This window comes from Arachis ipaensis, chromosome B5 (genome assembly GCF_059453495.1).
Source record: "Arachis ipaensis isolate K30076 ecotype BB chromosome B5, ASM5945349v1, whole genome shotgun sequence".
NCBI lineage: Eukaryota > Viridiplantae > Streptophyta > Magnoliopsida > Fabales > Fabaceae > Arachis > Arachis ipaensis.
The window spans coordinates 54280757-54295974 of NC_142440.1; the positions used below are offsets into that span (position 1 = coordinate 54280757).

The 15218-nt window shown below is 36.6% G+C and overlaps 1 protein-coding gene across 3 annotated transcripts; it reads left to right on the forward strand.

The window, feature by feature from the left end:
• Positions 1–505: 505 nt before the first annotated feature.
• LOC107643641 (Tetratricopeptide repeat (TPR)-like superfamily protein) lies at positions 506–5256 on the forward strand. Of its 3 annotated transcripts, none has more exons than XM_016347343.3 (7): positions 506–1271; positions 2446–2668; positions 2873–3352; positions 3484–3690; positions 4078–4215; positions 4305–4518; positions 4689–5256. In XM_016347343.3, exons 1-6 carry the CDS (start codon positions 652–654, stop codon positions 4488–4490), a joined length of 1854 nt encoding a protein of 617 aa, XP_016202829.1. In that variant the 5' UTR covers positions 506–651; the 3' UTR covers positions 4491–4518; positions 4689–5256. The 3 variants fall into 3 exon arrangements, with proteins under 3 accessions (XP_016202829.1, XP_016202831.1, XP_016202830.1); XM_016347345.3 differs by having other exon boundaries at positions 507–1271; positions 4305–4493; XM_016347344.3 differs by having other exon boundaries at positions 515–1271; positions 4305–4532.
• Positions 5257–15218: the final 9962 nt, after the last annotated feature.

Sequence of the window (15218 nt, forward strand, 5' to 3'; positions counted from 1 at the left end):
CCCTAATAGACGAAGCTTTTTTTTTTTTTTGTCATACAACACACTCACACTTACATTCCACACACATACACACATTAACCTAGTAGCTCCACTAGGATTCAATTCTAGTGTGGCTTCATTTGAGGCAAACATCTTTGCCACTACATCACATGCCTCGCCACATACACGAAGCTTGTTTGTTACAACTTCACCCCTACCCCACCAAATTTTTTTTGGTTGAGCCTACTCCACAACCTATCAAATACTGCCCAAAACTGATCCACCACAAAGAAAGTGGGGCCCACTACGAGAGCTTCAAGGAGGTCACTACTAAGGGCCCTTAGAAAATAGTAGTTAAAACAAGTGCTATTCATTCAGGCCCAAAACATCTCTCTTCCACCGATTACCTTGCATCATTCCTGGGCCTAAATACAAAAGGAACACAAACCAAGCGAAGAGCCGAAGCCATCCCTTTCCCAAATTTATCCGCCCAATAAACTGCGATAGAAAAATAAAACCCAAAACCAAAAAGAAAGAAGGACCCTCCATTTACAATTTCACCCTTAAACCCTCATCCCAAACGAACCCTAACGAACAACGAAGCCTCCTCCACCATTTGCGTTAACCCTAAAACACTCTTCAAAGCTCAGAGCTTCACTTCCCTCATCATCAATGGCGTCGCAAATGACGATCCTCTCAAGAGCCCGCTCCTTCATCCCAAAACCCACTCTCATTAAAACCATCTCCACCTTCCCGTCCCTCTTCCAAGAACCCCAACTCGCTACCCCTGAACCCACCCATCCAACCACCACCACCACCACCTCCCTCCCTCCAAACCCAGCCTCGGGATCCCCACTCTACAATGAAAACTGGCGAAACCCAATCCCACCATCTTCCTTCACTGCCTCCTCTATCACCCCTCAGAACTTGTTCACCAACCAGCAACAAGGGTTCCAAATGCAAACACTCTCCAACACCCACGACGCGACCTCGCTGATGAACCTCTTCGCTAGTTGGATGGCGTCGCAGCAGTGGGCCGACGTAAAGGCCCTGTTCGAGGCCTGGGTGAGGTCTCTCGACAAGAACGGCAAGCCCAACAAGCCCGACGTCGGTCTGTTTAACCATTACCTTAGGGCTAATCTCATGCTTGGGGCTTCTGCCGCCGAGTTGTTGGATCTACTTGCACAGATGGATGAATTCCAGATTGTCCCTAATACGGCGTCGTTTAACCTTGTCCTTAAGGCTATGTATCAGGCCAACGAAACCGTTGCTGCCGAGAAGCTCATCGAACGGTTAGATCCCCGAACAACTTTGTCAATTTGATTTGATTTTCGATTAATTTTTCTATTAATTTTTCGAATCAGTTAAGCAAATGCGGAACTCAGAATGTTAAAAGTGAACTCTTTGATCAACAAAGATAGACAATTTTTGTATTTCACTAATTTTGGACAGAATTTTTGTATTTTCGATCCTAGTGTTTCAATTTGTGGCTTTGGCTTCCGTTTTTTGAATTTAGTTTCTATGCAATGATTATAGAAAGTGGAATAGTTGTGCTTGATGATAAATGTGAAGAATTTGTGAGGCCGTTTAGTGATTTTGGGTGGGTACTTAGTAGGTCAAATCACTGTAAGGAGACGGAGAATAAGGCCTGTCTTATTGGCACTACTTCTGATGCTGCGGATATATTATGGGAGAAATGACATTTGAAACAATAGCCTGTGGGATATGGGAATTGATGAAACCAAACATTTAATGTTACGGTGGCTTGAGTTGTTGGAGTTGTTTAGTCTGGTAGCTTTGATGCAGTAGTGTGGCACATCTTTACATTGTAGTAACATTTCATGTATGATCTGATACTTCAATCATTTTGTTGGCTAAAATGTTTTGAGGTGGAGTATGGTACTTCGAGACCATAGGTGCTGAAAAACTATTTTAATGAATTAATTATAAAGAAAATAAGCTTAGCTTTTGTTTTTATGAAAGTTTTTCCTGAATAGTATTTGCTTTAGGCTGTGTTCTACTGGTGTTAGATGTGCATTAATTGATGCCTTGATTGTTTTCTGATGCTCCATTTGTGTTTCTGATCGTGGTTTGTTAGAGCCACTGTTTAAGAGTTGGGACAAATTTTAAAAGTGAGAGTTTTGTATCTGATAACAAGCTGATACTGAAGTCTAGGTCTTCTATCAATCTCATCTTGTAAGAAAGAGCAACTGACACAGTAATCTCATCTTTTTTGGAGGGTGGATCTACAGGTTGTATGCCAATTTGGTCTAGGGTGTTTAGCCCATCCTTAAAAGTCAAGTCATTATAGGTGCTTCTACCTAAGATGGAGTTTTGCATCTCACTGCATAAATGCATTATGCTTTCCAAATTCCAATGAGACAAGCCAATGTCAACATTACCTTCTACACAGTTTTTAGTACTGTTGTGTGCGTAAATTGAACAAATTTGCTTTGTTATTATCAGGATGCTGCAGACAGGCAATGAATCTCTCCCCGATGCTGAATCATATAACTTGGTCATTGGAATGCTCTTTCAGTCTGACCAGATTGATGCTGCATTCAAACATATAGATTTAAGTTTGAAATCTGGTTCTGTGTTGTCAATGAACGTATTTATGGAATGTGTGAAGAGTTGTGTCAAAAAGCACAGACTTGATTTATTGGTTACAATAATTGAAAGGTGCAGGGTGAGTGATTAATCTTGCTGTTGCCTCAGTTTTTCCTTTACGGTTTGTTTCCAAAATGGGATCTTTAGGCGATGGGAGGGAAAGCATTAGTTGCTCACTAGCCATTCCTTTCCTTCTATTACCCTCTGAGATCCCAACTCGCCAAAGATATAGTAATATTCTAGTAACTTAATGTTTATTGTGTTTTCTAATTGATTTTTTCAGACAACAGATCAGAACAAATCACTTTGTCCCTCCTGGAGTATGTGCAATTATATAGTTGAAATTGCTGTTCAAGAGGATAATAGCAAGTTAGCTTTTTATGGCCTGCAATTTATGGCTAAGTGGATGTTGAAGGGTGAAAGTGCAAGACCTGCCTTATTACTTTCCGTAGATGAAGGTTTAGTTGTGGCAGCTCTTGTGACTGCAGGTAGAACTTATAATTCCGAGCTGTTAGGAGCATCATGGGCAGTTTTGATCCGCTCATTGCGTAAAAATAAAGCTCCTAATCCAGAATCATATCTTGGAAAGATATATGCCCATGCATCCATGGGGAACCTACAAAAGGCTTTTGCTACTTTACATGATTATGAGTCTGCATATGGAGAATCCACTGAAGAAGTCGAAGACTTGTTCTGCCCGTTTACTTCTTTACATCCATTGGTTGTTGCATGCTCCAAGAAAGGTTTTGAGACTTTGGATACTGTATGTCTTGCCTTCTATTGAATTGAATCAACAATATTAGCTAATCAATATAGCATATCTTTCAAATTGTCTTTTTTATTAAGTTTTTGGTTTTCATTTGCAGTTTGATCTAATCATGTTGTTTCATTTAGGTTTTTTTTCAACTGGAGAATTTAAGCCGTGCAGAGAATCCTTATAAATCTGTTGCTGCCCTAAACTGCATCATTTTAGGTTGTGCAAATATATGGGACCTTGATCGTGCCTACCAGACTTTTGACGCAATTGGATCTGATTTTGGGTTGACCCCTAATATTCATTCATATAATGGGCTAATTTATGCTTTTGGGAAGCTCAAGAAGGTGATGACTGTTCCATCACACAAATCTTTTATTAATTATCAAACCGCATCGCCTTCCTGTCTCCCTTTATTGCCTCTTTCTTTTCAAATTGTGTTAAACTTACAATCAATGATATTTGAGATATAAAGTTGTCTCTGCAGCCGAAATTGCTGCTCTGTGTCATCCGTTTTTTCTGCTGAAGCATTTTGTCACCGACAGTTGAAATATTTTTCTTTTGTTAATGGGTGTGTGTGGGTTCATGGAAAATGATGCTGATATTGTTGTACCTGGTTTTTATCTGATTTGGATGTTCATCTTCTGTTTGGCTATATTCTTAATTTCCTACAACAGGGTGTGATGCACCGAAGTCCGAAATTATAACTTGGATTGTATTGTGGTTTTTGGCAGACAAGTGAGGCTATGAGGGTGTTCGAGCATCTCTTGAGTTTGGGTGTTAAGCCCAATGTAAAATCATATTCGCTCCTTGTTGATGCCCACCTGATTAACCGTGATGTCAAATCTTCCTTGGCAGTTCTTGATGATATGGTAACTGCAATGGTCTTAATATGCTTTTTGAGTTTTTTAAAATGTTTTTTCCAGCAAAGATCGCTGACATATGCTAACTCGATTGGCAGATTGCTGCGGGGTTTGAACCATCAAAAGAGACACTAAGCAAGGCCAGAAGGCGATGTATGCGAGAGATGGATTATGAAAGTGATGACAGATTGGGATCAATTGCAAGATCTCTGAAGATACCAATAGGTTCAGAAGGCCGTCGGAACCTTTTGTTTAATCTTGATTACAGTGTGGAATATGCTTAAAAAGTGAGATAACTCGTATCCTGAGACAGTAAGTTTGACCAAGTTACGTTTTTAAACTTATTAGAGATGGTATTAAATTTTTAAATGGGACTGTGAATTTGGATTTTTTTTGGTACATGGATACTCTTGAAGTTAATGTCTAGTATTATAGCTGTGCTTCGTCTTGATTTGTAACTAATTTCCCCCTCTTTTTGACAGGCACATTTCTTTTGATGCCCCAATCAATTGTTTAAAGAAAATTGGCAAATATTATATGCATCCATCTCTGGGAGTTCCAGTATGTATATTAGTGGATGGGGTGCAAAATTCTCGGCCATAGTAGGGTCACCCAGGGTTATCTTCCTGCAATCTTCATTTTTGTATTGTGTTTGAGGCGTCAGTTTATGGAAGATGGAACTGGCTTTCTTAGCGAAGACTGAGCAGTGAGTTTTCAGCTAAGTATTATAAAATAATTGAAGGACAGGTCCAATTTAGGTAGGATAGATACCAAGGATGCAATTTACATTTTTAATGATTATTTTGTTTTCACTTAGTTTTTCTTTATTTTTGGCATTTGCTTCTTTTTGAGGACCTTGTGCTGGAAAATGACTAGAAGCTGCAAGGCTTTGGAAGCCTTAGTAGCAGAATTACTAACCGTTATTTTTAGCATTTGCTTGTATCTAATTCTACTGCAAATGCTACCATGTTAAATTAATTCGGTGCCCTTTCAATAATTCTGAAATCATAAGAATCTCCTGGGTTTGGAGATTTAAAGTTGCCTTCTAAACATAAGTTCCTTGGTGCTAGCAAAACCATTTAAAGAGCAAAATAGTGGATCTGCCTAACTTGTAGTTTCATAAATTTGGCAAATATGGTAGATGGTAGTAGTTTGCATCCTTCAATTGATTTTTAAAAGAAATGAGCAGTAATCTAAGGTAGCGTTTGTTTTCGGGGGCAGGATACGGAGACATGGACAACACTTGTTTAAAAAGTGTTTGGAAGCAGAGACATGGACAGTGGACATATTGTCTCCGAGACAGTTTTTTATATTTTTGTGTCTACTCTTTCACGAAGGACAATGATGGACACTGGATTTGGAAGAGTGGACACGGACAATTTTATAAATTTTGTTTTCCTTTTTTTCCATTATTATCCCTTTTTATTTTTCCTATTGTGTTGTTCAGAGATATTTTTTTCTTCCTGTTCTTCCTCTATCTCTTTTTTTTTCAGGTACTAGAATTTTTTATTGGAGGTAGATAATTCTTTTCTTTTTATCGTGTTACTTCAATACCATTTTAATCTTATATTATATTAATTGATTTGTAATAAAAATAATAACAAAAATAATTAATCTTGAAACTTTTAAAAGATAAATATTAGCAAAAGTAAAATTGATCTTTTAAAATGTTAAAAAATAATTTATAAATTGTAATTGATTTTATATAAATTAAAGAAAAAATAGTTTTTTATAAAAAAAAATCAGTTTTTAGATAAAAAAAATTAGTTTTTTTAAATAAAAATAGATTTTTTTTAAAATTAAATTTTTATTTAAAATTAATTTGGCTTATTAACTTAAACCAAATTTTTTATTAATCAAACTCAAATTTATTTTTTTTGTTAATTTTAACCATATGTATTCCTATATATTAATAATAAATTTTAAAATAAAATAATTATATTTATAAATTTTATTTTAATATAAATACTAATATATTTTTTATTAAAATTTTTTGCATCTTCAAATATTTTTTTCAAGTTCCATCTGTACTCCTACGTACTCTTATTTTTTATTAAATTAATTTGTATTGATGTAGAAAATTTGGAATCATAGGGCTATTTTAGTCATTTCATATAATATTTTAGTCTTGTCCATGTGTATCCAAACATAATACTAGACATTACATTAGTGTCTTGTCCATCGTATCCAAACACAATAGACAAAAGATAATTTTTAGTGTCTCCGTCCTATTGTCTCCGTTTCAGTGTCATGTTCTGTCCTATCTCTAAAAACAAACGCAGCCTAAATGTTTAATAATTGAATAAATTATCATTTTTATTCGTAAGTTTAGAACGCAAATATATATATATATTTTAAATTATCTTCTAATTTAACCTAATTTTCAATTTTAATTTTATTCCATACTACCACCATTCCAATCTCTAACCCAAATCCTTCATTTCTTCCACTCTTTTCTCCAATCGGCGTCTTCGTACAGAGAACGAAGTTTGCCGTCGCTGGGATTAACGAGGATCACTCCTCCGTAATATTCCTCCACTCTCGCGGTCTTTCTCAACCTGCGATTTTATTATGCATCGTCAGATCCATGAATATTTCCTCTTAAACCTTTTCATTTGAAAAGATTCATTGAACGAGTGCACTAGAAATTGAGTTTTGAATCACCTTACACAGGAATTTCCCATAGTTTCTAAGCAAAAGTGCGCTCGTATGGTTTGACATAAGCATTTCCTCGTGGCACCTGCAAATCTCCATCCTATCGCCGCCATTTCCTCTGGTCATCGTTGCAATGAAGGATTGGAATGGAAGTGATGAAGGATTTGGGAGTAGTGGGATTAGGGATTTGATTGATGGCAGTATGGAGTAAAGTTAGAATTGATGTTAAATTAGAGTGTAATTTAGAAATTTTGAATAATTTTTTAGTATTTAGATAATTTTGTCAATAAAAATTCATCTTTCATGGGTATAAAATCAATTTTATTATTTTTATGGATAGATATGTCAGTGTTCTAAACTTTCGTGAGTAGAAATAGTAGTAGTTTACTTTTTAATAATTATTACCAAAAAGTTATTTTACACTTCAACTTTTTCCCTTCCATTCATTTCATTCTCAAATTCAACTCCTCAAACACATTTGTAGTTTAAAAAACTCTAGTGAAGTCGACTTCACGTGAAGTTGATACCTGAGAGCCGTTAGATGAAAATTTAATCAAATCAGTCAAATCATTTAACGGCTCTCAGATATCAACTTCACGTGAAGTCGACTGCACCTGAGTTTCCACCTTTAATTAAACTTGACATTGGAGACAGGTTATACTTATGTTATGCTTCGAAAATGTCTTATAAGTGATGAGCCAATAACCACCGTTGGGGTAGTTCTACTATTGATGGTAAAGTAGGGGCTGTTGGGATATCTCTTCTAGAAGTGGGTGAGAGATAGTAGGGATTAGTTATAACTCCTTCAGGGGGGAGTTACTTCTTGGTGGTGTCCTGTCCGACCTCTTAGGAGGCCGGTTATTTGGTGACTGTCTTTTTGGGCTTTCTCTGGTTTGGGCCTGGCTTATGTTTTGGGCTAGGGTATGAACAGTGCCCCTACTTGAGCCCGATCTTTGATTTAAGTCGGGTTCAAGTATGCGTGACGTCGGGCAGGTGTTGACAAGTAGAGTTATCACATCGGGTTTCTCTGGCCTCTATTTTTAAGTCGAAAACACGATGTGATTTTGGAATGCCAACCGTTGCGCCTGTTGGCTTTCCACTTTGACAGGTGGGATGCAGTTAGATTGGTAACCGTGCATGCTCTTTAAATGAGGGAGAGATATTACATTTTTGCCCCTTGGGCCTTATAAATGTCCCTTCCCCTTTTTCTTTCTTCTTTTTCGTTTCTTCTTCCTCTGTGAATTTCGCGCACTTCTTTCTCTCTCAAGTTTTTCATTTTCCTCTCATATGTCGAAGCTTTATTCTTTTCCTAAAGAACTCTAAAGAGCGTGTATTTTCCTTTTGACGGGGATCGTTTGTTGTTTTGATGTAGCCTTCATTTGCTTTTGGTTTCTTTGAAGAAAACAATGGTTAGCTTTCTGTCTTGTATAGTATTTCCGTGTATTGAAAAACTTTGTAAAATCTTTGTTGGCGAATCTTTGCTTGTTAGCAGTTTCATGGAAGCTAGCTCTGTTGCATTTTTTGTTGGTTTGGTTTGCTTTTGCTGCTATGATGCCCCTAAATGAGACTGTTGTGGTTTTTTGAGAACAATATCATTTTTCTTTTATTGAAGACACTCCCTCGGTAGTTGTTGATTATTTTCGTCTGTGCCCTGCCTTCGACTTGTAGTAATAATTTTTTTTTTATAATGTAGGTATATCTCTTCTATATGTCTCTTTCAACTGTCTCAAAAATCTCGTCCAAGGAATGGGTAGATTTTTCAGTTCTTTCTGCAGTTCCTATAGTTGATAACGTTTTTGTAGATGAATTCTGTAGACACCATAGGATTTGTAGTTCTAGAGATGATGAAGTGAAATACGAGTTAGTGGCCCCTGACCCCGAAGACCGAGTTTGCTTTAGCCGAGTTGCCACATCAGAACCCTATTTTCTTTTCTTGTATGATAGCCTTTTTACCCGACTTGGGATAGTTTTCCATTTTGAAACTGAGGTCTTGTCATACTATAAAGTGGCGCTTTCGCAGCTTCACCTGAATTCTTGGGGGTTTATGAAAATCAACCAACTCGTGAGTCGTGAACTTGACTTTTCGATTTCTTTGAAGCTCTTTTTCTTCTTATTCCATCTTACCAAACCCTTCAGTTCCATCTCGAATAAACAACGGGTTTTCTTCCGAGCTATCCAAGATCGGAAGGTATTCTCTATTTTTGATGATTCATTTCAAGATTTTAAAAACTTCTTTTTTAAAGTCCGTGCTGCTGAGGGTCATCACCTGTTCTTCCTAAATGAAAATAATGAACCATGCTTCCAATTATATTTTGTAGAGGCAGCCCCTGTTGAAAAATATAACCTGATAGATTTGGATGAGGTTGAGAAGGCTATAGTTGAGTTCTTCTGAGAGGCTTGGGGACGGACTCGAAACCTTGATATGAAGAAGTTTCTTCTCGGAAAGCTGAGTTATGTCCGTACCGAGCTAGGTAGTTATTGCTAATATTTGTAAATACTTGTTTATTGATCCGAGTTGTTTCTAACTATTCGTGTTCTTGTACAGAAAAAATGAAGAGTGGTTCGAAGGTCTACCAGAAAGTTCAGGAGGCGAAGAGGAACGCTAGAGCTCAGGCTGCACAGCTTCTGAATTCGGCAAGGTCAGATACTCCTTCTCCGACTAAATCAGACTCGGGCACTTCTTCTCATTCCAAGTTGGTAAACCCTCTTCCTCCTCGTCCTCCTCCTCCTTTTGTCGTCACCCCAATGTTCCCCCTTTCTCGGAGCCAAGTTCTAAAAAATGAAAGACTTTGCAATCGAGTGGTGTCAATATTTATGACACTGGTTTTGACGCGGTGAGGTTTTGTGAGAAACACGTCCTTCCTCATAGCTTCATTGCTATGGATGATGTTTTCATCAAAAACCACCTCCAAGTCTTGATCCAAGGTGGGATTCGAACAGCAAGGGTGTGCTCCACTTTGCTGAAGGAGCTGGAGAAGACTCCTTTGAATGCTACTCAGTATTCTTTGGAGGCTTTACAAGCTGAGGTGGCCTCCCTTCACGAAGCAAAAAAGAAGTGGGAGGAGGAGAAATCTAAGCTGGAATCCGACCTCCGTAAATCTTGGAAAAAAGAAAGATAATATGCAGCCTCTTATGCGATGGCTGAGGGGATGATGAAAAAAGCTGAAGAAAGCTATACCAGGGTTTTTGGGGAAAATTTAGATCTGAAGGAGGAGGTGAACCGACTTAAGGATGACTATGCCGATTTGGAAGAGTCGGTTGCTGAGGGTACAGAGGAGATGTTTGAAAATCAGAAGGCTTAAATTTAGGTTATTGCTCCCGATTTGGAACTCTCTCCTCTGAACCTGGACATGGTTGTGGTTGATGGAAAGATTGTCCCTCCTCTTCGAGAAGGGGACATTCGCATGTCCGATATGAAGGCTTCGGGGGAGCCTCATGGAGAGTCCCCTCAAACTGAAGTCGTTCTATCTGAGGAGACCATGCCGACTTCCTCTCCTCAGCCTGTAGTCGTTCTGCCCAAGGAAAAAGCTTGCGAACTTCTTCTTCTCCACTTGAAACCTCCACTGGTGCTGATGAACAGAATCCTTTCATTGGTCTGATTTAGTTTCTTTGTCAAGGCCCGGCTTGTGGGACCTTTATGAACATTTTAATTAAATGTTATTATGTGTACTTTTGTGGATACTGATCCTTTTCTGAGAATTTAACAACTTTTTAGGTATGAATATTTCTGTTTAAGTTGTTATTTTGACTGTTGCAAAGCTTTTATAAAAGCGTTCTGAATGAATATCCTTTTGACTTAGAATTTATTTTGAGGAAAAGAATCTTTCCATTGCTACATTCGAACGACTGATTTCTTTTTATAAGTCGGCCATTTAAGACTTAGATTATTTTTGCGATGCATTCTGTGTTGCCTAGTGATGACTCCATATTTGATGATAAATTTAGGCTTGAAATGAATATATTTCATCACATAATCTCACATTTTTTCACTAAAATAGCATGCACTTGTGATTTCCTTTCAAATTGAACTTAATTGCAAAAACATGCTTTTTAGGATCCAAAAATTCTAATTTTAATTCTCTTAAATTCCATTCAATGCCCTGATATTTCTGTTAAGTGATTTTAGGTCTTAGGAATCAATGTTAGATTGGAAGGGATGGAAAAAGCATCAAGCAAGAATAGGAAATCATAAAGAAATAAAGATTTTGGATTTCTGCATTTGTGTGTACGCATCATTACAGCTGTGCGTACGCACACTTCATTTTCTCCTCAACCACGTTGACGAACGGATTTTTTGACGGTTTAGAAATTCACTAATAAAATCTCGTTGTAAAGTATAGTTTCTAAACCAAGCAATAATCCTTTCATACAAAAAGTTGTTTGTCACTAGTACAAACCCCTAAAATTTATAAACCGAAGTATTGGACCTCGGGTCGTTCTCCCTAGGAATTACAATGAAGTGTCTTGTTATTGGTTATGGATTGTATTTTGGGGTTTTGGGATAAGAGACATGAAATGTAAATGACAATGAAAATAAACTAAAAACTATAAAAGGCTCTTGGAAAGGTGTGAGAACTAGAAGTCCTATCCTAGTTATCCTTCTCAATTGTGATGAGAATTGTTCATTGCTACCACTTAGTTAACCCTTAATAATTAAAGGAAAGTCAAGTGGATGAATTGACTTGAGCCACAAGTCCTAGCCAACTCCCAAGGAAAGACTAGCTTTAGTGCACTCCAAACCAATTAGCAATCTCTCCAATTGCCAATCAACAAAGGAATTAGATAACTCAAGCGTCACTAATTACTCTACCTAGGCCAAGAGTTACAAAATCTACACTAAAACTAAAAGAGACATTTCAACAAACACATAGAGTGCAATAGAAGTAAACATTATTAAATGCAAGAATTAAAGGAATCTACAACTACAAAGGCAAGAGATCAACAATAGAAAAGCAAAGAAGAACAATTATTATGAATTATCTCTTATTGAATTGGAAGAAAGTAGAAGGAACAATACTAGATCTATAACAAAATACAAGAACAACATAAAGGAAATTGCAATAAAAGAATGGAAGAAGAATCAATGTAACTACAAGGAATTGAGATGTAGAAGTGGAAGAAAGCAAAGATTAAAACCTAGATCTAAGATTATTGCACTAAACCTAATCCTAATTCTAGAGAGAAGTGAGAGCTTCTCTCTCTAGAAACTAACTCTCACTACTAAACTAAGCTAAAACTAAACTAATGGTGACAAGTCTATTGATCCCTCTTCAATCCTTGGCTTAAATAGCATCTGAAATTAGTTGGATTGGGCCCACAAGGCTTTAGAATTCGCTGGCCACGTTTTGCTTTAAGTGAACTAGGTGGCAGCAACGGCGTGTGCGCGTACTATGCGCGTACGCGTCACCATACGTGTAGCAACTATGGCAAATCTTATATCGTTTCGAAGCCCCGGATGTTAGCTTTCCAACCCAACTGGAACCGCATCATTTGGACCTCTGTAGCTCAAGTTATGGTTGATTAAGTGCGAAGAGGTCGGCTTGATAGCTTTCCGGTTCTTCCATTTCTTCATGAGTTCTCCAACTTTTCATGCTTTCTTTCTTCATTCCCTTGATCCAATCTTTGCCTCCTAAACCTTAAATCACTTAACAAACATATCAAGACATCTAATAGAATCAAGGTGAATTAAATTTAGCTATTTTGAGTCCTAAAAAGCATGTTTTCACATTCAAGCACAATTAAAGGAGAATATACAAAACCATGCTATTTCTTGAATAAATATGGGTAAAAGGTGATAAGATCCCCAAAAATCAATACAAGATAAACCCTACAAATGGGGTTTGTCAACCTCCCCACACTTAAACCAAGCATGTCCTCATGCTTAAACCAAGAATGAAGTAAGAGTATGGCATTTATTCAATGGAGACTAACTAAATGCAATCTACCTATATGCAACTATCTAAATGAATGCAAGTGCTTGGTCAAAATAAATCAATTCCCAAGAAACATATATGCACAAGGGCTAAGGACTAGCAAGTCTAATCCACAATTGAATTGAGTTATTAAATATTTTTACAAACTTGCATGAAGAATGATGATCATAGGTGAAAACATGTAATTGAGCATCAAACCCTCACCGGATGTGTTTGCACTCTATTTGCTCAAGTGTTTAGGGTTGATTCACTCAATTCTCCTCTATTTCATGCTTTCCAAGATTTGTTTTTCTTCTAACAATCAACATTTATTTCATGCATGCATACAAGTATCATGAGGTCTTTTCATTGGTTGTAATGGGGCTAGGGTCAAGGTAGGATGCATATTTGGTCAAGTGAGCTTGAAATTTGAATCTTTGATAAGTTTAAACTTCCCACCTAACCTATGACATCCTATACAATTAAGTTCTAATCTAGCTACCCATTTTTCACCTTTTCACATACTCATGCATTTTCTTTTCATTTCACAACTCATATGCATTGATCTTATTGAGCTTCACCTTGGGGCATTTTGTCCCCTTTTTATTTCTTTCTTTTTCGTTTTCTTTCTTTTTCCATTTTTTTCTATACTTTTCATATATTTTTTTTTGTTTTTCTCATTTTTTTCTTTCTTTCAAACTATATACAAGAGTACCAATGCATAAGGTCTATACATTTAATCAATACATGAGCATGTACCCAATTCCCAATATTTACAATAATAATACAAAACTACCCTTTTATTCACCCAATGTCCCAAGGTTCCCACACTTGAATGATACACACACTCTAGCCTAAGCTAATCAAAGATCCAAATAAAGGACATTCATTGTTTTTTTCGCTTTAAGGCTTGTAATGTGCTAAATTAAGAACAAGTGGGTTAATCGTAGGCTCAAATTTGGCTAACAATGGAAGATAAAAGGTAGGCTATTTGGGTAAGTGAGCTAAATGAAATGATGGCCTCAATCACATAAATGCATGAATACACAAAATAATGGACATAAAGAATCAAACAAATCAAAGATTACATTCATAGAAAGAGAATAATGCACACAAGAAGGAAAAATACGTGGTTATAAGATGTAACCACATCATTAGGCTCAAATCTCACAAGCTTGTGTTCTTAGCTCAAAACCATGTTCCAAAATAAATTCTTTCAAGCAAGTTCAACAAAAATTTTCAAATTGGTAGGTTGCCCTAAAATAGTTTCTTGGAAAGAAAATCATCACCCTAACCAAGTAGTCCTAATAACAAAAAAGTGGTAAAAATATGTACAAATTATAACTAACATGCAACCTATCATGCAATGCAATAGCTAATCTAATTAAAGAAAATAAAAAATTTGGTGTTGAAAAGGAAATTTTACCCATGGAGATCGGTCAGACGACCTCCCCACACTTGAAGATTGCACCGTCCTCGGTGCATGCAAGGAAGAGCAAGGTGGATGGGTTGCTACAATTGATGAGCTTCTTCGAAAGGTTGTGCGGATGACTTATTCGTTGCCCCATTTAAAAGCTTTTCCGTTCCCTCCTTTCTTGGTGGCCAGCCTAAAATGAGAGAAAAAAAGAAAGAAAATTAAGCCTACAACAAAGATATCAAAGTAAATAGAACATAGGCGGGGGCTAATGCCAAATAAGAGTATGATTCTTTACTACATGGTAGCTAAGCATGTGAGTGAGAAATCAATATAAGCAAAAGGCATATCAACTGATACTTGATGCAAGAGTAAAGTTAAAGCATGGAGAGTATATTGAGCATCAAGATCAAATAAGAATTGACACAAACAAGATTAGTGATACGCATGAAAGCACTTGATTCTAACCTAACTCAATGATGAAGCGGTACAAGAAAAAAACAAAGGGTAATGAATTAGGAAGGACTAAAGCACTAATCTTGTGTGTTGACAAATATTACAATTAATGTAACAAGTCATGAAGCACCAAAACAAATGCAAGAAATTCACAACAATTTAGTGAGAGAATTCAACACCATTATTAAAATGAGAAATTTAGAAAATAAAATGAGAACGAATAGAATTAAAATGCAAAGAATAAAAGTATGCAAATGTAATAGACAAAAGGAAATGGAAGAGGAGAAAAAAAAATTTTTTTTTATATTTTTAATTTTTTTTAGTATTTTATTTATTTATTTATTTATTATATTTATATTTTTTTTATTATTAAAATTTTTTTTTTTATATTAAAAGAGAAAAGAAAAAAAATCTTTCAAGAGAGGAAGAAGAAAAAAAAAATGAGAAAGAAAGAAGAAGAGAAGAGGAAAGAAGGAGAAAGGAGGGAGGAGAAAAGTAGGGTGCAAATCCGCGCGCGCGCGCACAGCGCGCTTACGCGTGGATGAGGTTGTGCTCCCAGCACAATGCTGGCACAA

Excerpts from the sequence above, each read along its gene's own strand:
- LOC107643641 (XM_016347343.3), top strand. The coding sequence starts at position 652 with ATGGCGTCGCAAATGACGATCCTCTCAAGAGCCCGCTCCTTCATCCCA. Across the intron at positions 3,353-3,483 it reads GTTTTGAGACTTTGGATACT|GTTTTTTTTCAACTGGAGAA; the intron begins GTATGTCTTGCC and ends TGTTTCATTTAG. Across the intron at positions 3,691-4,077 it reads CTTTTGGGAAGCTCAAGAAG|ACAAGTGAGGCTATGAGGGT; the intron begins GTGATGACTGTT and ends GGTTTTTGGCAG.